The sequence below is a fragment of the Macrotis lagotis genome, chromosome 1, assembly GCF_037893015.1.
Source record: "Macrotis lagotis isolate mMagLag1 chromosome 1, bilby.v1.9.chrom.fasta, whole genome shotgun sequence".
Lineage (NCBI taxonomy): Eukaryota > Metazoa > Chordata > Mammalia > Peramelemorphia > Peramelidae > Macrotis > Macrotis lagotis.
The window spans coordinates 290,478,507-290,503,487 of NC_133658.1; the positions used below are offsets into that span (position 1 = coordinate 290,478,507).

The following is a 24,981-nucleotide window of genomic DNA, read 5'->3' on the forward strand; positions in this document are numbered from 1 at the left end:
GTTCTTGCTTCAATCTTTCCCACTTGTCTGTAATTTCCTGAAGTGCAAATTTGACCATGTCACCCCCTACTCAACAGCTGCCACTGACTGGCTCCTTATCACCTCCAGAATCAAACAGAAAATCCTGTTTATCATTCAAAGCCTTCCATATTTTGTCTTCTCCATTAACTTTCTGGTCTTCTTATACCATGCCCACCACATACTCTATGATCCAGTGAAATTTGGGTTCCTTTCTGTTCCTCAGTTCTGGACATTCTCTCTGGCTGTCCACCATGCCTGGCATGCTCTCCCTTTTCATCTCTGCCTCCCACCTTCCCAGCCTCATTCAAGTACCAACTAAGATTCCACCTTCTAAGGGAAGCCTTTCCCAATATCTTTTAATTCTAATGCCTTCCCTCCATGATTAGCTCCATTTATTCATTCTGTATGGAGCTATTTGCTTGTTGTTTCACCAATTAGACTATAAATTTCTTGAAGGCAGGGATTATTTTTTTTGTTTCCTCAATTTCTTGCACACAGTATGCACTTAAGAAATGTTTATTATTGACTCACTGATCATGGGCAACTTACTTCACCTCTCAGTCTCAGGTTCCTCATTTGTAAAATGGGGAGATCTTCATCACTGTCCTCAGGACCAAATGAGATAAAGCATTGTGTGTGTGTGTGTGTGTGTGTGTATGTGTGTGTGTAACCATATGTTATATATGACTTGCCCAAGGTGATATGGCTAATGAACAACAGAGTCAGGGATTTTCAAATCCAGGGCTTCTGACTCTAATTTTCTCTTTGCAACTTATACTTGAAATTTGACTTTACTGGAACCAGGGTGATTGTTTTTGTTTAAAGCAAGGGTCCAAATATACTGAAAAATGTATTTCTTGGTAGACTGCACTGGCTATTGGGAGTGAGGTTTTGAGCCATCCTGCATTAGGTTTATGTTTGACGTCATGTAAAGACCCAACTTACCCACGGCTTGGGGGATATTACTGATGCTGCTCTGGATTGTGGTGGCTCCATCTTCAGCTTCCTGCAGCACACTGGTGTTGAGAAGGGCCACACCAAATTCCTGGCCATTGATCACACCCACCATGCTGCCCCGGCTCCCCCGGGGCTCTCCTAAGAACAAAGGAAAAATGGGACACAGTGTGGTGAAGTGGAATGAGGATCAGGTAACGGGAGTCTGGAAAACTAAGTCCTGACTTTGCCACCAGTCATTAGCCAGCTGGTGCAACTTTGGGCAAGGGTCTTCTCTTTCTGAGTCTTTACCTGTAAGATATAGCTCCTTCCAGTTCTAATAACTCTGTGAAAACTTTAATGCTTTGGTAGAACCAATTAAGATACCATTGCTTTGGAGACATGAAAAGTAGCTCTATAAACCAAGAAGTCCGAATCCACATGGCCAAATTTTCTCTAATCTCTCTCCTTGTCTAGCAAGCAACAAGCTAGACAAGTTTTAGCAAAAGTCCATGGACTTGCCTGTTGCTTGCTCTGATTGAATTGTCAGGCCACCTGCCACACTGTCTGGAAGCACTGGCTTTGTTCCTCTGAGTTAATCAAATGGACATCATGGGCACAAGGGAGTATTTCCTCTGGCAAGTGGGCCAGCTGTCTTAACTGGGCATATGGCATGCCAGGGGATGAGATGCAGAACCTATCCTGCCTCTCCACTTATCGGATCCCAGGGGAAATTAGCAACCAATTGCCTATGATGCATCAAAAGCAAAACAAAAAACAGAAAATAAAACCACCCCCCTCCCCACAATTTCAAATCAAAAGGCTGGAAGTGATAGCATCTCAGAGAGGCTAAAAGTTGAACTTTTATGAGATTTATTCCCATCCTGGAAAGTCCCTTGATAACATCCTTTCCTGGGAACAGAAAGAGTAAGGAAAGAAGACAGTTATAGAGTTCAGTGATCTTCATTAGAAGGAAATAGGAACCAAGATACTAGCACATGTCAGGGTGACCCTTCAGGAGAAGGCTGGACAATGTTGAAAGAACACCAAGTTTAAGTCTACCCATGACTCTGATATGTTCATGTATTAAACAACCAAGTACCTTGGTTTTCATTACAAACAGAGGTAAGTTCTGAACAAACATTTAGTCACTCTGCAACCAGTCATGTCAGGGTACATGAGCAGACCACTCTGAATAGGAAAAAGGGCTAAAGAAGAAGGTATAGACAAAAGGCAGTGCTCTTTGGAAGGGGAAGGATAACACCAATCAGGATATCAGGTTTTACAAAAATGAGATGAATGTGATTAGAAAACAGACATAACTGTAAAATCAGAAGCTAAGACTACATGAGTGGTAAGGTCCATTCCAACTCTGAGACAATGTGGTGTAGTGGATAGAGAGCTGGACTTGTATTCAAGAAAACCTGGGCTCAGATTTCAACTTTGACACTAACTTGGTGTGTGAACCTGAGTAAACACTTCTGAATCTCAGTTTCCTCATCTGCTAAATGATGGGATTGTAAACTCAATGACATCTAACATTCCTTCTATCCCTAAATCAATGATCTAATGCTCTAACATATAAATTCTAATTATTGAACTTGTCCTGGCAAAAATTTTATAAGAATCTTTGACTATGTCTGGATAGCACAATACACAAGTGTATTGAAGGCAAATAAAAGCACCTCTAATGAAACAAGACATGAGTAAGCTGAGATCCTTGCCCCCCTATCCCCTACCCATGTTGTACCTTTCACAGCCACAAATGCCTGGGCAGTGGCAGTGCCCAGGAGATTATGAGCAACACACTCATATTCCCCCATATCCTCCATCTCCACGTCCTTGAGTTGCAGGCTGCCATTCGGTAGGGTTTGGAGTCGTTGGCTGACCTGGATGGGACGTCCAGCTTGGGTCCACTCTACTGTGGGAGTCGGTTCACCTGCTGCCTGGCACAGCAGAACCACAGTCCCACCAGCTCTCACCACCACATCCTGGGGCTCCACTACAAATATAGGGGCACCTGAGGACCAACAAACATTCATTAAGCATCTATGGGGCAAAGGATTGTGCCAGACTCTGCAGGGTGCAAAGTCAAAAAAACAAAGTATTCTCTGCTCTCAAGGAGTTTACATTCTATGTCACAGATAATAGCACACCCACAAATAAGTACAAAGTGTATTGTTGTGTGTGTAGGGAGATGGGGCTGGAAGTCTTTAAGCTGTGACCCCTACTCTTCATTATGACCTCAACTAAATTCCATTTAGGCAAAATGATCAAAGAGGTCTTCAGTCTGTTATTAAGTAGCTATCAAAGAAACCGGTTGTGTGAATTTAAAGTTTCTTCTCTTCTCTGAGTTTTCTTCATTTATAAGATAGGAATGAACTGGAATGAATAGAGAATCTCTATGAGTGCTTTCAGTTCTAACAGATCTGGGTTTGAATTCCGTCTCAGACAGTAACTAGCTGTGTGATCCTGGGCAAATTACTTAATTTCTCTGCTTTCTCATCTGAGGGGGTTAGACTCACTGACCTCAGAAGCCCCTTCCAGCTCTAAATCTATGATCTCATGAGCCTCTTCTTCCAAGTCCTACTAAACCTCAAATATACCAAACCTTCCTTGAGCCTCAAGAAGACCCAGACTCACTCCGCAAGATGAGAGTCACTACTTTCTCCACCATACCCACTTCATTCTCTGCCAGGCAATGGTAATGCCCAGCATCTTCCATCTGAGAAAAGAGAAGAGAAAAACAGAAGGAAGCACTTAGTAGAGAGGAACAAGAGTCTCAAGAACAATCTGTCCCAGCCCCAATGATCTGAATGGATGGATTTTGGCAGAAGTCAATAAAATCCTAACCAAGTGCACTGCTCTGGAAGAGGGGGTTTTCCTAATCTGGGAATTCCCTCTATCATTTATTAAATCACAGGGTCCAATCCTGATCTGTATCCCCAAATATCAGATATTGGTGCTAGGGCAGAGGCTCTATTGTCATGCACTTAAGACAAATAAACTCAATCCACAGAATTTATGAAGCATTGTTCTAAATACTGGAAAACTCCCACTCTACCCAAAGGGGATCTAAATTCTCATTCCCTCAAGAGAGGACACAAATTGGAAATATGAGGAGATTCTTAGATTATAGAGAATGTTGAAAATCTGAGTAAAAAGCCCTGAGTTCAAATTCTAGTTCTGTTACTACTTACTTAAGGAGGCAAATCATTCTTTTTTTTTTTTCAAATCATTCTTTATATTGTGAAAATGGAGGCTAGGAGTTGGATTTAGGGATAGCTAACATTCCTTCCAGTCCTATCATACAAAGGGATTAGGAAAAAAATCTCTGAATGATAAGGTCAAATTATGATAAAACTAAAGGTGTCTAGAGCCTGAAAGCATTGAGGGTGAGGCAATATAACAGAATTGTAGCTTTCTCCAAAATGACTTCTAGTACCCCAAGGAGAAAGATTTTGGATAACAATTTAGGGCTGGAAAGGACTTTAAGAGATTATCTAATCCAACTTCTTCATTTAACAGATAAAGAAATTGATACCAAAAGAGAGGATAAAATAATTTTTTTTAAGCTAAGCAAAGTTGTTTATTTTGTCTTTTATGATTTTCTTCTCTTTCATGTCTAGTTATGAATTCTTCCCCTATCTGTAATTATATATATAACCTTTCATTTTCCTCTATTTAATAAAACAATGACAATTTTTATTGTATGACTTTTATATTTAATTTATAATTTTTACAAATATTTACAATTATAAAATATAATTTTTATATTTAGATAATTTATACATTTTGAATCCCACATACACAAAATATCAGTTCAAAATTTGAACCCAAGGCACATGATTCCAAATTTAGTTCTTTTTTCCCAATATTCTGCAAGGTAGTGGGGTGGACTCCCAGGGGTTTTTTCTGATGTCCTTATGCCAGTACTATATCAGGAGACCCCTTTTGTATCACAGGAACATGTTGGGGATACTACCCTAGATCATTCCCTCACCACCCTAGACTGTATAAGGGATATCTTCAGGGATATCTCTGGGTCTATCTTTTCCTATCCTGAGCCTCTGTGCCTTACCACTGTCCGGTGGATGGCTAAGGAGCCGTTGTTTAGCTGGTGCCTATGGTGGCTGCTGAGCACTGGTAGACCATCTTTGATCCAGCGGATGACAGGTACTGGGTCACCACGGGCAGCACAGTCCAATCGGGCACTGTCACCCAGAAGTTCTACCAGGTGGGAGGAGGTCTCACCTTGTAGAACTGGTGCCTCTGTAGAGGGATGATGATCAGATGAGGGAATTGAAGGGAACATGACCAGGAAAAGGGTATCATCTCTGGCTCAGTGTCCCCTTCTTCCTCACTCAAGGAATTGAATGACTTGAATCCCTAGCTAAAATCTGTCAGCACAGATGGGAGAAACAGATAATAACACATCATTGGAATACCCCTCCCCCAAAGCTCCCTAGCCTGCACTCCACTCCACCAAAGGTTTTCAGGGGAAGATGTACATGCCATAATGTTCCCAGCTTCATAAGCCCTTATTCCTGAAGGATCTCAAAGCACCTCAATCAGTCAACTAGGACTGAAGTAGGTGCTAGAAATAAAAAGACAGAAAAGAGAAGAAACTTTATTCTCAAGCTTTTTACATTTTACTGGGGAAGATATTTGAGATGTTTCCTCATGGTTTCCTGAGATCTGAGGAGTCAGCTGACCTGAGACCCATTTTCTATATTGAAAGCTAAGTCTGATGGAATCCATCAGTCATCATCCTCACTCTGTCCTAAATCATCTGCTATGAATAAGTCACATTTTAGTGCCTCTGTAAAAACCAAAATATTGATATCATGGTTGGGAGGCAGCTGTCTATAGCCTCTACCAGAAACCCATCGGTCACCTGATCCTACAAGGGGTTAAGTCACTAATTATTACCTTTGACATGGACAAAACTGACAGCCTGGACTTTGCCCACAATGTTTTCTGCCCAGCAGGTATAGGTGCCACCATCCTCCCTGGTGACAGCTGCCCGCTGAAGCGTGCTGCCCCCATCCTGTTCTGACACACCCTCTGTGGGGGGAGAAATGACAAGAGGAAGCCAGGAATCACATTTAGTATCATACTTGTTAAGTCTGGAATGTTCCATCATATTACTTAGCTATTTCCCCCTTCCCTATAGTCTTTATTCTATATTTTCTCTACCTTAGTGAGTTGCCCATCAGGAATGGTCTCTTTATACAACATTTGCTGATCCTCCCCAAGTCCACCTCACCTTCTACCTCAGGTAGGCTCATACCTGTGACCAGTCTGTTATTGACCATCCAACTAATATGGGGAGTGGGGCTTCCACGGGCAGTACAACGCAACCATAGCTTCTCCCCTTGACTGAGGCTCAAGTCCCCAGGCAGTGTGGTGAAGGTGGGTAAAGACAGGATGGAGAGATGCACTCGACGGCTGGTCCTGCCCACAGCATTCTCTGCAGTACAGGTATATGTCCCTGCATCCCTCCACTATAGGAGAGGGGGAAGAGATCAATCATTTCTGGAACTGTGAGGATTCCCCGCTTCCTTCCTCAAGCAGGGAATTACCTAGCAAGACAAAGCTTCAGAATTTAATTCAGTTCAACAAACATGTACTAAAAACTTACATTGTACCAGGTGCTGTGCTACAGAGACAAAAAAGAAACAATCCTTGCCCTCAAGGAACTTACATTCCACTGGGAAGCAATACACCCCTGCTATCTCCCAACTACTAATAGTCTTCTTCCCTAACTTTAGATATGGGTACTGTCTACCCCAATAAATTATAAGTATTTTGAGGGCAAGAAACTTTTTCTTTCTTTCTTTCTTTCCTTCTTTCTATTTTTCCTTCCTTCTTTCTTTCTTTCTTGATCTAATTAAACATAAAATGTCTGTTGTGTGACTTCATCTCCTCCACCCTGAATTTATACAATTTTTTTGGTACCCAAATTTATAACTTGGCATTTATCTCTATTAAATTTTATCTTATTAAATTTGGCTTATTTTGCTCTAACCCATTGATAATCACTTTGTTATCCACTCACTGCTCTGCTATCTCATAACTCAGAGTTAGGAGCTTCTCTAATTACATTGTGAGAAATGTCAGTGCTAACTTTTTAACTAACTTAGGCTTTTAAAACTTCTGGTAATTTGGTAGTTTTGTTGGGGTTTTTTGCCTAGTTTATAATTTTTAGTCATTCTCTTTCCCCTTTGTAATGAGCAGTACAAAAGACACTTGTGAAATTTTAGGAATGTGGATTTAGAAACAGGAGAGAAGAAGCAAGGGCACTGGATTTCATTCTACAATAGGTGAGGGAGGAAAGAAATCATGGTCGGAAACAGAAGGAATACTAATGAAAAGTAGCAGAGGCTAAATCTAGGAAGAATCCAAGCCCCTGCTACTACATATTCATCTATATGGAAAAAGTAGACACAAATCTTCCTGGTTCAGATCTAAGGAATTCTCTTCCTTATCTTTTTCCTTTTGGGAGCTCACAAAGCCATTGGTCTGATCCACTCACCTCTGAATTCTTCACTAGCAGCTCCCCAGATGGTTGGATGGCATATTTCCCCTCCATATTGTATATAATAAACTCATCTTTTTTCCAGGAAATGTGGGGTTCAGGGATGCCCTGAGCTATGCAAGGCAGAAGGGCCTGGGAACCCTCAGCTGCTGACAGGTCAGAGTGTCCACCTTTGATCACAGGAGGGACTGAAAGGGACATAAGGAGGAGGAGGGAGAGATTGTGTGGGGGGGTCAATCATAATTTATTTCTTCATATTCTCCCAGACATGATGACTCTAGCACACTCCTGCCCATGAATTGTAAATTAGACTGCTGGGTTTTGCTAACAGACAGCCAAAGTAGAATGATAGAAAGACCATAAAGCTAGAAGGAAGAGCTATTTATTACAATTATCAAGAGTCAATAAAGATTTATTAAGTACCCACTCTGCTAAGCCCAGTGATGCTGAATAAGTTAGTTAGCTTCTCCATGACTCAATTTCCTCAGCTATAAAATGAGAGGTTGGATTAAATGAGATCTTCTGCCTTTATGAACTCTATATCCTATAATAGACTCTGTATCCCCCTGCTCAGAGTCTATAGACATAACAGATTGCAAGAGGCTGTGGAGACTTGGGGCAACCTCTTGGGGCAGGAAAGGACATGGCGACCCTCTAGTCCAACTCTCTTATTTTACCCAGGAGGACAAGGAGGCACAAAGAAGAGAGGTGACTGAGGAGTCAGTAGACAGAACCATCAGGATCCAAATCCAGGTTTCCAACTCTGAACTGAACTCTCCAGCCAAGACAAACATTAGATTCACATTCAAGTACTTTAGTATCCAGGAACACTGACCTGGATTAACTCCCAACTGCATATAATCTCCCCAAACCAAAGGGCAGATTTGCCTCCCTAATTACATTTTGTTTAAGTAGCTGTACTGTGTTAATACCTTCATTTATTCTATTGCCACATTCCCAGCTCTTTCTCAAAAAAACCCTCTAAACAGTGAACACAAAAGGTAAGGCGAAAGCAGCAGGTATGAAATGAAAAGTTACTGATTTAACAAAAATGATTACCTAATTCTCCAGGGAACTTTCTGTTCTAAGGTTAAAAAAAAGTAGCCAATCAGAAGTAGGAGAAGTGGGGGAGGGTCAGGGGAGGGATGGACGATATAGATGGATTCACTGGATAACTGAATCATCACACTTAGTGGTTTCTGACCACACACCAGCTGACATGGATGTGTACATGAGGGGACTTGCCTCAGACAAACTCATGAATAAGGGAATTAAAAGTTCATCATGAATAGTCAAACACTGGCTATGACTAGCAACTAACAACACAGAATAAGTATCTTTTTCCATTCCTATAGCCTCGTAAAGGAGAATAGATGCAAAATTATAATGACCAAACTTGGTCACAAAGAAAAGATCCAGGAAAATGCATGCACCTATTTCTTTTCAGAAGTGGGGGACCATGGTGTGAAATTCTATTTGTAATATCAGACTTTTTCAAAATGTTGCTTAGTTTTGTTGAAGTCTTCTTTTTTTTTTTCTTCTTTGTTATAAAGCATGTCATGAACACCTTGGAGAGTCTGGTGAAAGCCATGGATCCCATCTCAGAATAATGTTTTTAGATGTCTAAAATAAACTAAATGGGACTTCAAGGAAAACCAAGGATATTGAAAAAAAAGTTTTTCCCCCCTTTCCAGGTTAAAGACTCTTTCTATAAAGGATGATTTTTGGCAGATGGGAGGTGGATGTATACAGTGGAAAACTGTCATAATGTAAAAAGAAGATAACAATACAAATTTATTTTCAAAAAAAAGAGATGTGAGCATGTCCAAGATAGTGATCTTTGAGTGCCATTCTCTTTGGGCTCAGTTTTAAGCCACCATCTTGTCCTTGGCCTCCTTCCCTGTAGAGAGATTCCAAATGCTTTCTAATTGAGAAGTAATGGTAGTGATGGTAGTGATGGTGGTGGTGGAAATAGGGGCAATGGTAAAATTTCCTAAGCTCCTAGAAACAGTTCAATTTCCCAGAACCAGTTTAGATGCTGGCCATTCCTACCTTGCACCACCAGTCGAGTTTTCCCCAGAGCTGTACCAGAGGGGTTCTTGGCAATGCACAAGTAATTGCCTGCATCTTCTGCACTAGCTTGGGATATCTGCAGGTGCCCACTGGACAGGATCTGGGCATTAGTACCTGGATGGGACAAGGGTAGAAATTAGGCATTGGCAGCTATCAGAGCTGCTTTTATTTCAAGGAAAAGTAAGATGTCTTTCCTCAGACTCCCATCTGGGAAGTCAACAAGGCCATTATAGGAGACTACTGGAGATTGACAGGGGGGTATCCTAGATGAGAATCTAGGAAAGGGAGGAAAGAGTGAGGACCACAAGAAGATATAGATATAATAGAGTGTTGAAAAGTTGATTTTATTGGAGAAATGAAGGAAGTCCCCTAGAATCAGGTTGCCCCCTCCTCCCCTTTTCAACTCAGTTGCCACACAAATGTCCCACCTGTAGGGATGCTGAGCCCTTCCTTCTGCCAGCTAATGGTTGGCCGGGGAATGCCAGAGGCTTCACAAGGAAGGACCACGTCAGCTAGTGCCATCACATGCACCACACTAGGCAATGGTTTTATCACCGGGGAGGCTGAAATAGAAGGGCAATTGAGGACGAAAGAGTGTAGAGGTCACACAGAGCTATATCCTGAGACACTGTCCTGGACACATACCCTTTGAAAGTCTAGGGAAGCCCTGGTCTCTGTTATGAAAGCTCTAAAGACCTTGAAGAAGAAGAAAAAGTCATGGTTGGTGGTCTATCCAAAGAGCTAAGTCAATGGGTTTCTAGACCATGACCTGACTGACCTCTCTATCAGAGATTGGGAGTCTAAATTTGTCTCTGTCTTAGGATCCTTTCCTTTCTCCAGTGAGATGAGAACGTAGGTCCCACAGTCTTTACCTTGCACCGTAAGGATGACATTCTTGTGGGCCACACCAGCAGTATTCCTTGCTGTGCAGGTGTAGCGGCCTGTGTGGATAGGGAGAGCTTGCTCAATCTCTAGGGCACCTGTGGGGGATAGGAACAAAGCATGGAGAAAGATATGATGCATGAGAACAAGTACCACAGACCTGGGAGAGGATCAAAGAGCATGGCTGCTCCCTGTGCTGACCATTCATTCGCCAGTCACACTCCTCTCCCTGGCAGAGGCTCAGTGATCCAGCTAGGGCTTTCTCTCTATAAGTCCCACAGACTTGCAATATTCTGCCATTTTATAAAGACCAAGGTGTTTTGGTTCAATGCAAAAAGCTCTGGAATGGGAGGTAGAAAACCCAGGTCTAGGGAAAGATGTACTCGATTTAAGTCAGAAGACCTGGGTTCTGATACTTTCTTTCTGTGGGACTATAGGCAAGTCACCAAATTTCTCTCTGAGTCTCAGTTTCTTCATTTCTGGAATGCGGATTATAATTGCTTCACAGAAGAGAGTATTTTGATAGCAAAGGTAGCATAATGAGTAGCAACATTGGACTTGGAGTCAAGAAGATCTGAATTCAAATCCTGCCTCAGACACTTACTAGCTGTGTGACACTGGACAAGTCATTTAGCCTTTGTCTTGCCTCAGTTTCCTCATCTGTAAAATGGGGGTGACAATAGTACCTTCTTCACAGGATTGCTAGGAGGATCAAATGAATTAATATTTGTAAACTCTAGAGCACTAGGTAAATGTTAGTCATTATTATTTTTATTATTGAAGTGCTATAGACTTCTTACCTTGTGATTTATTATTATTATTATTACCAATAGGGTCTTCGGATAAGTTATTTACCTTTTCTGGGCCTCAGTTTTCTCTATAAAATTAGAGGGTTGCTCTAGAGCAGAAGTTTTTAACCTGGTTCCATGGATTCCATAAAGGTCCATAGATACATTTCATGGGATTCATGAATTTGGTTTACAAAAAATATTTTGATAACTATATTTCAATAAAGTTAGTTTCTTTTGCAATCTTATCTATTTATTTTAAGTGTTTAAAATGTTAATTTAAGAATTAATCTATAGATCCCCTCAGACTGTCAAAGACATCTCTGACATCTATAATTAGTAGATCACTAAGTTCTTTCAGCCAAAGGTATGCTGATAAATGTTAAGCAACTGGAGTAAAAAAAATATGACATTTAAAGTTTAATATGAATTTATCTTTATTCTTTTTTAACATTGCTTTCTTAGTCTAGGTATCAGAAAAATGATTACTCAGGCCTTGATTTGCAATGTTTGTCATTTCCAAGGTGTACATGCTCAAATGGAAAATTTAACAATTGGTTCTCTCCAGCCAGTATGAACTGGTTCCAGCATATCCCTGCTCCAGCTCTGATGTTCCATGATTTCATTTCCTGGGCCTGCAGTGTTCCTCGCTAAACGCTCTAACTCCAATTCCTAAATACTACTTGCTATCAGTACTTGTTCTTTCAGGCTCTTTATAACAGCTTCAGAAACTCCTTTCTCCAAGGTCCCTTCTCAGAGTCCCATCCAACTCTATTCGTTTTTTTACTCAACATGGATGTACTCACTTGAGATTGTTCCAGAATTCTAGATTCCATGAATGACAGAGTTGGAAGGGACCTTGGAGATCATCCAATACAACTCTCTCATTTTATTTTATTTTATTTTAATTTAATTTAATTTATTTTTTCCAATTAATGTAAAGATAGTTTTCAAAATTTAGTTTTTGCAAGATTTTGAGTTCCACATTTTTATCCCTCCCCATTCCCTTGACAGTGAATAAACTAATACAGATTATGAATATATAATTATGTTAAACATATTTCTATATTAGTCATACAACCCTCTTATTTTAGAGATGGGGAAACTGAGCCCATATAAAATAGTAGCAACTTGTCCAAGATCATACAGTGAGTATGTAGTGACCCAGGACTATAATCAACAATTCCTGACTCCCAGTCTAATGCTTTTTTTCCCATTTAGCCTTTTCGCTAGATTAATTCTATTTTGTTAAGTATACCACCAATCTCCCAGGCAATCGCCTCTCATTGGCTTTGCAGGTATGAACTTGTCCTGTTTCCCCCACTTAGGATGTGAGTCCCCTAGGGCAGAGCCTAGCTTTTCCATTTCCCTGACATGCCTTTTCAAAGCCCAACTTGGCTTTGAATGGATACTCTCAAAGTGTTGACTGACAGTTTTTAACTTTACCTGTAGGAGAAACACGATAGCCACTCCCTCGTTTCCCCAGCTGGGCCCCTCCTTTACTCCAGGAAACAACTGGTGCTGGCACACCAGTGGTGTGGCAGGTCAAAACTACTGGTGCCATCTTGGAGACAGTGAAGTCTGTCCGGTCATCAGCAATAGTAGGTGGCACTGGAAGAGAGAGTCTTTTAGAAACACTCAGAGATAGGATAACTGGGGATTGTAGACAGAGTCTATTGCAGAGCCAGGAGGTTGAGAGTGTTCCTAACTCGCCTGGGAAATAGGACTGTGTCCTAGAGATTATTTGATGGATCATATCATATTATTGAAAATGGTGAGGAGGGAAGACCGTTTTCTCTTCCTCCCCCCTACTTGTCCTTGGATGTTCAACTTTTGCTCCACCTTCCACCCTGTCCCCCCAGTTTTCTCATATTTTTTGTAGACAGACACTTACCATACACAGTGACCCGGTATAGTCGTCGGGCCTCTCCAGCATCATTGCTCACTAGACATTCAAATTGGGCTGTGTCCTGAAGATTGGGGTCAGTAAGCACAAGAGAGCTTGAAGGCAGGAGCCTAGGGAAGGAGACAAACAGGCAGACAAACAAACTGTGAGATGTCATTCCAGATGAACCAAAGAAGAGTTTGGACTTTTCCCCCCTTTTATGCTGCTTTAGCAAGGAATTTACACAACTGCTTTCCCTTCCAGTCAGTCAGGATCACAAGACACTAGAATTGAAAAGAGGCTTAGAGGTAAATGTTGTCAAACTCTGTTACCTTGAGAGTAAATTGTAGCAATGAGGAGAGAATACTTGAATTGGAGTTGAAATCTGAGGTTCAAAACCTGTCTAAGTCAATAACTAGCTGTATTACAATGGTCAAGCTTTTTTTACAGTTTTCTATATAGGGACTCAGTTTCCAACATAGCAATATCCCTAAAGGGCTATAATAGTTGCACTAGATAGTTCACAGGGTTCTGTGATGATATGTTATGATGTTATGATACCATATAAATGAGTCAGTATGATTTCTTATGTGAATCTGTGATGTGATTTCATTGAGATGGGGAACTGCAGGTTAGAAAACGTCCTCTACAAATGCAGACTGGCATTTGTTTTATTACATATAATCTTCCAGAGTTATTGCCTGAGGTCATTGAACACTTACATGACTTATCTAGCACCACAAAGATATGTATTAGAGGTGGCTAAAAGCAGATCTTGCTTGTTCTCTGAGATAAGTTCTACTATGATATGGTTATATCTAATTATTTTCATTATTATTGATTATTGTTATTATGATTTCTACTCATCACTGTTGCTCTTTGTCCTACATGTGCACATCTGTAGCCAAGAGCTCTGGGGATCTCATCCAAGGTCTGCAATTTATTAATTTTGTGACCTTGACAAAGAAAATGAACTGTTATGGATCTCATACCCTGATCTGGACAATGGGAAATAAGTAATCCCTGCCCTGCCAATCCTGTCTCAGAGATGCCACAGGGTTCAAACGAGATATTGAAGAGGAAGTCATATTAGACCTAATATTTTGCATAAACTATATGTGAACATGTTGTTTCCCTGAGGCAGCAAGGTGGCACAATGGATAGAACTCTAGTCCTGGAGTCAGAAAGTCCTGAGTTCAAATTTGACTTCAGATAATTCCTAGCTGTGTGATCCTGAACAAATCACTTCAGTTCCATTTGTCTCAGTTTCCTTGTGTTTTAACTGGGGATAATAGTAGTATCTATCTCCTGAGCTCTTAAACCTTTCCTCCTTTCCTTTCCTTCCTTCCTTCCTTTTTCCTTCTCTTTCTTCTTTCTTTCCTTCCTCTTACCTTTCTTCTCCTTCCTTTTTTCATTCTCTCCCTCCCTTTCTTCTATTTTTCCTTTGTTCCTTAAGTTATATGCCTCTTGAAGATAGAGACATTTTCGTTTTTGTATCACCAGGTGCCTACTAGAAGTCTTGCTACATAGAAGGTACTTAAAAAATGCTTGCTGATTCATTGATTCAAAGTGCTACTGACCGGTAAGCTCCTTGATGTCGATCCAGGCTCAATGTCTGTCCATTCTTCTTCCAGACCACATGGGGCTTAGGGGAGCCCCTGGCCTCACAGGGCAGGGTGGCCTGGCTATGTATAATCAGCGTCAGGTTGGAGGGGCCAGGTGCAATGGTAGGGGGCTCTGTGGATTGGGGAGCTGGGTTTAGAAAAATGGCCATAGCCCAGGGTGAAAGGATGAAGGAGCTGAGAACAAGAGAATCAGAATAAGCTATCTGTGGCTCTAACAAACAGGTTGGGGACAAGGGAGGCAGGGCCAGAGGGTGGCAGGGAGCTATTATGGACCTTGCATGGGCAATTATTAAGTTCTTGCTCAACAAAACTGAATCAAATCTGAAAGGAGGGTCTTGATAACCCATCCTTAACAAGGTCATAAGGAGATTCAACAAAATTCAGTCCCTGGCAGAATGTCTGTAACATAGTACGCACCTAACAAATGCTCAGTGTTCGACAGATAGGGTTACTGATCCCTGCTTATTACATAGAGAAGAGAGGTTAGAGCACCATGTTCCTAACCTTTGAGTATAGTATTATAGAGCACAATTAGCTCATTCCAACCCACTGTCAGTGCTGCCATCAAAAACAGAGGGTGCTTAGACCTTAGGCCTGATGTCACAACATCCTGAAGACAAGACCCCTGACCTTTCAATCTTCTACTTACCAAAGACCCGAAGTTCCCGACCTTGCCGGTCTGAGCCAGCTGAGTTTGAAGCTTGGCAGAGGTAATACCCAGCGTCCTGGGGGTAGACTGGTTGAATCTTCAAGGAGCCATCTGACAGAAACTCCAGCCTAAGATGAGATGAAAAGTTGGGTTAGCAGAAAGACATACGGAGAAAGTTAGGTAGAGGGTTTATAGAGGACTGGTTCCCTGCCAGCCTCTAGTTGAGGCTACTGATTATGGGATTATGGCTCTCCCTAGCAGGTGTCCCAAGAACAGACATATATCAAGATGTCCTAAGGATGTTGGACCCAACTCCCTGCCTCCAGCTCTCCTCTTTCAGCTTCCTTGATGGTGAAGCCAGTACCACATTGCTTGGTATCATATAAGCGATGGTTCTGGCTAATATGGTCTTGACTTCTAAGGCTCTAGCAAAACCCAGATTACCATGTCATGATTGAAGGAAGGGCTCAACATCTCTACAGGAGAGGTATATGTGTGTGGCAAATAGGATGGATGGGGAGGTGGAAGCAGTTTGACTTGAGGAACTTCCCTCAACTCTCCAGAATGACCATGAAAGGCCATGAAAAGCATCTAATGAAACTAAGGCCATATAGTTTGCATGACCCTGTGTAATTCTACTTTGTTCTTCAGCAACAGATTAAACCCTGAATCTCAATTGACCATCTAAAAAAAGGGGAAAGAGTGTGGATGGTCCAGTGTAACCCATCCCTAATGCCAGAATAAATTATTCTAGCCACAGATAGTGGCTATCAAGGTAGTGGCAATCAAGAATGTTGTCTTTGCACATGAAGGTGTTAATTCTTGGCAACAGCCCACGGTTAAAATTTCTTTCAATCATAACCTGACATACCTGGGGCTCCTGGGAACCAATGGGATTCCATCCTTCCTCCAGCTCACCATGGATACAGGAACCCCCGTGGTCTTGCAGGGTAACAGAGCTGTTTGGTTCACTGAGGCATTCACCACCGAAGGACCTGGTTGGATTGTGGGAGCCACTGCAAGGAAAGCATGTTGCTGGGCCATCCTGGGGCCTGGAGGGAGCAGACTTCCTAGGCTTGGTTCTCAAACCAGAATCCTTGTTCTGCTTCTCTCGGGGCCTAGGTAATACTCACTGTGGATCTCCACATCAAAGAGCAGGCTGGTGCTACCTGCTGCATTGCTGGCAACACAACTATATTTGCCACTGTCAGATGTGTCCAAGGCCTGGAGCTGAAGGAACCGCCCATTCTCCAGGAGCAGCGTGTGGGCATCTGCCTGACAATTCCACAAACAAGATGCCATTCATCACTATCAGAACCAGACCTCAGATTGGCACTGGCACTGCCAGAAAGGGCTCAAGATACCACCCAAGGATCCACAAGGCCTTCCAAGACTCAGAATACATATTTCTCCTCCAATGACTTCTGGGAACTGTGGCACTTCCACTTAACTAGAGCCCTCCTACAGCCCTAACCTTAGCTTTGCTTCCTTTTCCAAGCACATTCCCAAAGGATGTCAAACCCACAGTGCAAGGAAACCCTTATGAAACTCTGAGGTTCTGCATAAAGAAACATCATTCCTCTGTCTAGTTGAAGACCCCAAGATAATCCCTGGATCCAGAAATTGGTATTGGAGTAAGAAGAGGGGACTTAACTTAACCAAAAGATAAAAGTATTCTCTTGGAACCATAGTCTTTCCAGGGCCTACCCACCTGGAGCAGGATGCCCTCTCTGTGCCATTCAATCTTGGGTGGTGGATCTGCTTCCACTGGGCACTCTAGGACCAGCTGTCCATCAGCCAATCCAATGATTGTCCGAGTTTCACGGGACCCAACAATGTTTGGAGGTGCTAGCCAGAACATGGACAGACACATAATGAGATACACCAAAGCATTCATCTGATTGGCCAGCCCTATTCATGGGTTCTCTCCCTCCCAGTTTCCTTCAGAATATAGTACCTACCTTGTACCCTAACCAAAAAGTTCTTTCCATCTTCCCCTGCAGGACTCTCAGCCAGGCAGGTATACAAGCCAGCATCATCTACCTGGAAAACAAGAAGAATAAGAGTAGATCTTTTCCCACTATCAAAATATATATACTGCAGTTACTGTCTCCAGATGCACTGTCCTAAAACATCATTTCTATCTTGTTATTAGTCTGTTCAGAAAACTTAGCTACAAAATTTGCACTAGAAGGAACATTGTGTATCACATAGATCAAGCTCATAAATTTTACAAACAAGGAAACTGAACATTAGAGATCTAGTGACTTGCTCAAGATCATATATTATTGAAGCTTGGTCTTCTGACTCAAAGTCAATGTACTTTCTGAAATCAGTACCATTTCATCATGGCCTCCTTTACCTCTGGGAGCAAGTCTATACTCCTTGACCTTACATGCTGGTTCCTCCATGTCTGACTTTAGTCTCCTCCTCCAACCTGAGTTCCCACTGATTCCTTTCACAAATCCTTTTAAACCCCAGCTAGACAAAGGTCAGATTTTATTCTTATTGGCTATTTGGTAAAGAGACGTGAATGTAGTAGGAATACAATGAAGAATGCTTGAAGAATAAATCTGACTAACTGGTTTTAGTCAGATTATAACTGGGTCTGGGAAATGAGTGATCTCTCATACAAGTGTGAAATCACACACACACACACACACACACACACACACACACACAAACACCTGCCTGGACACCTTCCACTCGGAGGACTCGCCCATCCTTGGTGATACTCCCTGGCCTGGCCACAGCTTGACCATCCTTCTGCCAGGTGATATTGGGCATGGGGCTACCAAGAACATTGCAGAGAAGCTCCAAAGGGGCACCAGGAAATAGTAGCATCTCTGTGGCCTGGCCTGAGTCCTCAATCTGAGGAGGTTCTGCAAGGAGTATAGTCTATGAGACATTAGAAGAAAAGGGCTGCTCTTGCCCTCTTTCTCCTGAAATGACAACAGATGGAATATTCTGAAAAGTGAGAAATGCACTAGGAATGACTAATATCTCAAATAGTAAGCCAAGCAAAGGTGTTTGCTCACTCACCAGATTCAAGCCTTTCCCTAACCCCAAAGTTCCCAAGTCATCTTATCCAATTTTTCCCTTTATCTGATATATCAGGAAATTTTAATCTGACTTTCATCACCATCCACCCCAATGTGACACTTTCTCTATTCCCCTCCTTCCTCAGTCCAGAGATGCTAGGGAAGTGGGAGTTAAGAAATGAAAAGGCAACGGAGGTAGAAAAGAAAGAATGGAAGATGGGAGACTTACCCATTACAGCCAGCTGAAAGTGTCTGGTTACCTCACCAACGTCATTGACGGCCACACAGGAGTATGTCCCTGCATCATCAGCCTGCACTGCTTCTAACTGTAGGCTGGTTCCCATCCCTAGGCCCATGCTCTGGACCATCAAGGAAGCCCCATCCTTGAGCCAAGATACTGAAGGCAAGGGAGTTCCTCTGACCTCACAAGGCAACATGACATCTGAACCCCTCATGACAGCCATGGCATCCTTGATCTCTGATGGCTCAAGAACAGGGGGGACTAGGGAAGGGAGAGAAGAGGACAGCAAATCTTTTAGCCAATGTCAGCCAGAAGGTGCAACACTACTAATGAAATATCTCTCAGAGAAAAGGAGTCATGAGAAGGAACTGGAAAAATATTAAGGTGCTCACATATTGACACTACTGTTACTTTAAGATACCATCTGATTATGGAGTAATGGTCACAGTAATTAGCTTCTATCTTGCCATTCATTAATGATAATAATAATGATGATGAAAACAGGCAGTGTTCTATAGTGAATAGAGAAATGATGCTGAAACCAGAAAGATCTGAGTTCAGGTCCTACCTCTGATATATCCTGGCTATGCGACCCTAAGGCCTCCAAGTACCTCCAAAAATGAACAAATTACAAAGATGGTGCTTATCTGCATTGGTGGAATGAATTCCCTAACTTAGAAGTTCCAAATACCAATAAAATCAGAGGCCCCCTATCTATCTATTGTAATAACAACAATAATGCTAAATTCCACTATGAAAGTTCTTATTTTATCCCTCTGTACAATATTACACAGAACAATAAAAATAAATAATAATAGCAGCACTGTGATCTTAGATCCATTTCAATCTACATTTCATAAAACAATCTGAGGAGATTACTATTACTACTAATAATAACTCACTCAATTCTGGACATTCTCCCTGGCTTCCCCCCCCGGCCTGGAATGCTTTCCTTCCTCTGATGCAGCTTCCTTTAAGTCCCAACTAAAACCCCATCTTCTATAGGAAGCCTCCTCTAACCCCTATTAATTCCAGTGTCTTCCCTCTTTTAGTTATTTCCTATTTATACTGTATATAGTTTACTTTGGATGTAATGATTTGCATGGCTTCCCATTAGAATGTAAACTCTTTGAGGATAGGGACTGCGTTTTGCCTCTTTTTGTATCCCTAGCACTTAGTATAGGACCTGATCACATAGTTTAATAAGATGCCTATTGAACTAAATTTCTATAGCACTTTAGGACTTATAAAGTTTTTTTTCCCATACCAACAGCTGCCTTCCCCCCCAAAAAAATGTGAAATAAACATTCCAAGTATTGTAAATCCCCATTTTATAGATGAGAAATCTGAGACTCTGTAAACCCCAAGCATTTTGCTCATAGATGCTTAGCTAGTAAGTATCAGTCAGGATTCCAATCCCAGATTTCCTCATTCTCTCTTCTACACAAAAGAGCAACAAATAAAGACAAAAACCAAAAAAAAGCTAGTCAGTCTTGAACTTTTCCTAAGGGATGAGAAGATCACTAGGTCTGTCTCAGTTTTCAAATCTAAGGTTCTATGACTAAAGGGGCGCCCCTGGCATCAACTCTGAATAGAATCTTGAGAGAAACTTGTCATGTGTTGCTCTCTATCCCCTCACTCCCCCATTCCAGCTATCTAGTCTTTCCTCTTTCCATAGGACTGGGTCCCAGGGTTGGAGCATCCTCATTTAAGAAGAGTTATTTGTGATGGCAGGAGGCTTCCAGCCTTCCTTAGGGAGGTTACCCCTCCTCTGCCCTAGTCATGAATCCACACTCAGCCCCTTTCTACATACCATAAATCTGTAAGTTGAAGGTCCTCTCAGCTACTCCTGCAGGGTTGGAGGCCACACATGTGAAAGCTCCCGCATCTGCCACCTGTACCTGGGAAATCCTAAACCAAGGAGGGAGAAAGGAGGATCAGCCTGGTATGGGCAGAAGACCAAATAGACACAGTCCCAATAGGGCTTCCCCCTCTCCTGATCTGCTTTAAAAAGAATCATAGGACTGAAGCTGAGTGAAGTGAGTAAAATCAGGAGAAGATTGTACACAATAACATTGTGCAATGATCAACTATGATTGACTTAGGTCTTCTCAGCAATACAATGATTCAAGGCAATTCCAAAAGATTTATAATGGAAAATGCTAGCCACATCCAGAGGGAGTCTGAATGTAGCCTGGAGCTATTTTCACTTTCCTTGGTTTGTTTGTTTTGTGTGTGTGTGTGTGTGTGTGTGTGTGTGTGTGTGTGTGTATGTGTGTGTGTGTGTGGTTATTTTTGTCCTTTTACAACATGACTAATGTAGAAATATGTTTCACATATAAGATTTCTTGCCATCTTGGGGAGGAGAGAAAGGAAGGAGGGACAAAAACTGAAACCTCAAAATTTTATAAAAATCAATATTTTGAATAATATGGAAATATATTAAAAACAATTGACATATACAATCTATATCAGATAGTTCACTGCCATGGGGAGGAGGGAGGAAAGGTAAGGTGAAGGTGGCAGAAAAATTTGTAAGGCAAAAAGCTTGTGAAAGGATTAATGTTGAAAACTACCCTTGCATGTTACTGGAAAAAATAAAACAAAATAAAATAAACCAATGGTGAAGATTGTTTTGGGGAATGTAATTGGAAAAAATACTATTTACATAAAATAATATTTTGTCCTTCATTCTCTATGAAGATCATGACATCAGGGAGGTGATGGTCATGACATGCATATGAATTGGATTTGAATGAGGGGGTGCTGTGCTAAGTCACCAGCCTCACTTTCTCCTCCAGAGCCATCTGGGTTCAATGGCCTGATATAAATCAGGATGATTGGAAATGGCCCTGTATATAAGGCAATCAGGGTTAAGTGACTTGCCTAAGGTCACACAGCTAGTGACAAGTATCTGAGGCTGGATTCAAACTCCCATCCTCCTGACTCCAAGGCCAGTGCTCTATCATCTGAGCCATAAAAAAAGAGCAGTCAAGAAGAGGGTATAACCAACACTGACAATCTCATGCCTTAAAAAATCCAGGGTTGCTGTTGTCTAGACAGACTCAAGGAAGCTGGGAAGGAAGGGAATATTTTGGCCAGCTAATGATAAGAAACTTGAGCTTTATGTACATATTATTAGAACAACTATAACAATAGCTCACATTTCTTTTTTTAAACATTTTTTATTTAAAGTTTTGAGTTCCAAATTTTATCCCTCCCTCCTTCCCCTTCTTCCTCCTAGAGACAGTAAGCCTCATATTTCTATATTGCTTTAAAAAGCTTACAAATCATTTTTCTTAAACAACTCTGGGAGGTAGAAAATCCCAATACTCTTATTTCTACTTTACAGATCATAGATTTAAAGCTGGAAGGAACCTTTAGGGACCATCACATACCTCACCCAATTTATTTAACTGATTAGCAAGCTGAGATTTTTGTGCATGTGGAAATAAATTAGAGACAATGAATATCAGCTGAACAAAGTCACGTGGAAAGTAAGCAACTTTGGGAGAGCAGAAAACTAGGGTGACAACAGGGGCATGCTGGTTTACAAAAGTTGATTGTTAAAATTTCAGAGTAAGTATTTATCTCTCAGAAATTAGTAAATACTTCAAATCAGGGCTTGATTTATTATACTTTTGTTGCTTGTTTATATTTAAGAATGGGGGGAGAAAATAATAATAATTGCAGATTAAATTTGAGTTTAATCTGAGAGTGTGTTGTGGATAATTTTCACCACCACCCCTCCAGAGAGCTGGTTGTTAAATATTTGCCAGTGCACTTTCAGATATAGAGCATTAAGATAGAGAAATCAAATATCTTGGTTTCATATAACAAGTGTCAGAACTAGAAATTTGAATTCTGGTCTCAGCATTTACTCCACCATACCTCACGGCTTCTCAAATATATACTCAAGAACAATGTTTTAGGTGTCTACTATTAGGCATGAATCCCTCACAAAATAAAAAGAAGGAACAATCTCACCTCTCAACAGGCTTACATTTTACTGAGAGATAGCACACAGATAAAAAAATTAAAGTAATTTGAGGAGAGAGAACGAGCTTTAACTCCTGTGGGGAGCAAGGAAAAAATATGAGGAAATAGCAAATGAGCTATGGTTAAGATGAGGTCAGGAAGTGCATTTTAGGCATGAGGCAACCTTCGCAAAAAAAAAAATAATAAAAAAGAATGGAGACAGAAAGCTGCCCTCAGGAATAATTAGTAGGCTAATTTGGCAGGCACATAGAGTACATGAAGGGGAATAATATGAAAAGTGTCTGGAAAGGCTGGTTAGAGACAAATTACAGAGAGCTTTAAATGCTAAGCAAAGGAAGCAGTTTTTTAAGTAGGAGTCACATGGTGAGACCAATGTCCTGGGATGGATGCTTTGGGATTATTTTGGCAGTTGTAGATTGGAGAATGGAGAGTCTGCAAACTGAGAGACAGATTAGGAAGCAACTGCAAGAAGTCCAGGAACAGAGAAAAAGGATAGGTATTAGAGAGAGATGTTGTGGATGAGGAATTATTTTTTTTTCTTGCTTAGATGTTTCAGTCAGGTTCAACTCTTTATGACTCCATTTGGGATTTTCTTGGCAGAGATACTGGAGTGGTTTGCCATTTCCTTCTCCAGATCATTTTGCAGATGATAAAACTGAGGTCAACAGTATAAAGTGAATTGCCTAAGGTCACATAGCTGAATAGTATCTGAGGCCAGATTTGAACTCAGGAAAATGAGTCTTCTTGACTGCACTCTATCTACTCTGCCATCTAACTGCTATTGTGGGATAAATTATGAGTTTGGGAAAATCATTGGACATGGGTGGTGGAAATAACTCCAAAGTTAAGAACTTGGGTGCCTGGAAGGACAAAATTTCCTGATCAGAGATGGGGATTTGAAAGGTGAATGGGTTTAAGAATAATATAATGAGTTTAATTTTGGACATGCTGAATTTGAGATATTAATAGGATACACAGGAGGAGGTGTCAAACAGGAAATTAGTAAGTGGGGACTGGAGCTCAAGAGAAATAATTGAATAGAAAGATTTGTTGGTTTCTAGGTAGTGCACTGGATAGACTGGACCTAGAGTCAGGAGGGTGTGAGCTCAAATCTTAATTTCTGTTTGCCTTAGTTTTCTCAACTGTCAAATGAATATAAAATAGTATCCACCATTGGGGAGGGTAATAAAATAAAATATTATATTTTAAAAAATTAGTACCTAATTCCCATGATTGTTTTGAGGATCAAATGAGATAATAATTATAAAGCACTTAGCAGAACACCTGGCTCTCTGCTATAGTAAGTACTAAATAAATATTAACAAAAACTACTGATATTATTACTAATAATAATATTGAATTATGACTATTTCTTTTCCTCATCCCCTGTATGGGGCTATGATAGTAATTATCTCCTAGGATTGTTGCAAGGATCAAATGACCAACATAAAATTAAGCATTTTGTAAACATAAAGCACTATATAAATGCTTCCTAATAGCTATTATTATTATTATTTGCATAGACATGACAATGAACTCATAGGACCTGATGAGATCATAAAAAGAGAAAGAAGTGGTACTTAGTCAGTGGAGGAAGGGGGAGGCTGGTGAGCAGAGAGGGAAAGTAGTAGGGAGTAGGATGATGAGGCCGGAAAACAGGTACAAAAGGAATGATCAAAAAGCTAGGAGGGGGGTGGCTAGGTGGCACAGTAGACAGAGCACTGGCCTTGGAGTCAGGAGTACCTGGATTCAAATTCGACCTCAGATACTTAATAATTACCTAGCCGTGTGGCCTTGGGCAAGCCACTTAACCCCATTGCCTTGAAAAATCTAAAAAAAAAAAAAAAAAAAAAGGTAGGAGAACTAGGAGGAGAGATCAGTGTCATGGAAACCAAGGGAAAAGAAAGGGCCTAGGAGGAAGGAGTGGTCAATAGTGTTAAAAGCCAGAGAGGGGTCAAGAGTGAGATGGAGTGAGGACCACTGGATTTAAGAATGAAGAGAGCAGTGGAACCTTGGAGACAGCAATTTCAGTTGAGTGGTGGAATCAGAAGCAAAACCATAGGGGTATTGAGATATGAGTAAGAATCATGTAAATAAATATGTGTGTTCTTTGATTCTAGAAGTTAATCTGTGACTTTCCTTAGAGAGAAGAAAAAACTTGAGGGGACTATAGAGCCAAATGGAGTATATTTTTAAGGACTGGAGAGACCTAGACATGTTTATAGGCAGCGCAGAAAAAGCCAGTAGATGAAGAGACTGAAACCAAGAGGAAGATGAGGTGGGAATGACCAGAGTGGCAAATT

At 41.2% G+C, this 24,981-nt stretch overlaps 1 protein-coding gene across 2 annotated transcripts in view; it reads right to left on the bottom strand.

Moving 5' to 3' along the window:
- Positions 1–24,981, bottom strand: part of HMCN2 (hemicentin 2) — a 176,856-nt gene that overhangs the window by 19,802 nt on the left and 132,073 nt on the right. For both annotated transcript variants that reach the window (XM_074210922.1, XM_074210921.1), the window contains exons 67-87: positions 20,493–20,590; positions 18,668–18,940; positions 18,085–18,279; positions 17,359–17,436; positions 17,109–17,245; positions 16,531–16,672; positions 16,269–16,413; positions 15,398–15,525; positions 14,704–14,860; positions 13,133–13,254; positions 12,685–12,849; positions 10,441–10,548; positions 9,997–10,131; positions 9,548–9,682; positions 7,493–7,683; positions 6,248–6,461; positions 5,887–6,021; positions 5,036–5,226; positions 3,598–3,679; positions 2,705–2,974; positions 967–1,116 (exon numbers count right to left, since the gene is read on the bottom strand). In XM_074210922.1, coding sequence (XP_074067023.1) covers positions 967–1,116; positions 2,705–2,974; positions 3,598–3,679; positions 5,036–5,226; positions 5,887–6,021; positions 6,248–6,461; positions 7,493–7,683; positions 9,548–9,682; positions 9,997–10,131; positions 10,441–10,548; positions 12,685–12,849; positions 13,133–13,254; positions 14,704–14,860; positions 15,398–15,525; positions 16,269–16,413; positions 16,531–16,672; positions 17,109–17,245; positions 17,359–17,436; positions 18,085–18,279; positions 18,668–18,940; positions 20,493–20,590 — 3,251 coding nt within the window. The remainder of the gene's footprint in view (positions 1–966; positions 1,117–2,704; positions 2,975–3,597; positions 3,680–5,035; positions 5,227–5,886; positions 6,022–6,247; positions 6,462–7,492; positions 7,684–9,547; positions 9,683–9,996; positions 10,132–10,440; positions 10,549–12,684; positions 12,850–13,132; positions 13,255–14,703; positions 14,861–15,397; positions 15,526–16,268; positions 16,414–16,530; positions 16,673–17,108; positions 17,246–17,358; positions 17,437–18,084; positions 18,280–18,667; positions 18,941–20,492; positions 20,591–24,981) is intronic.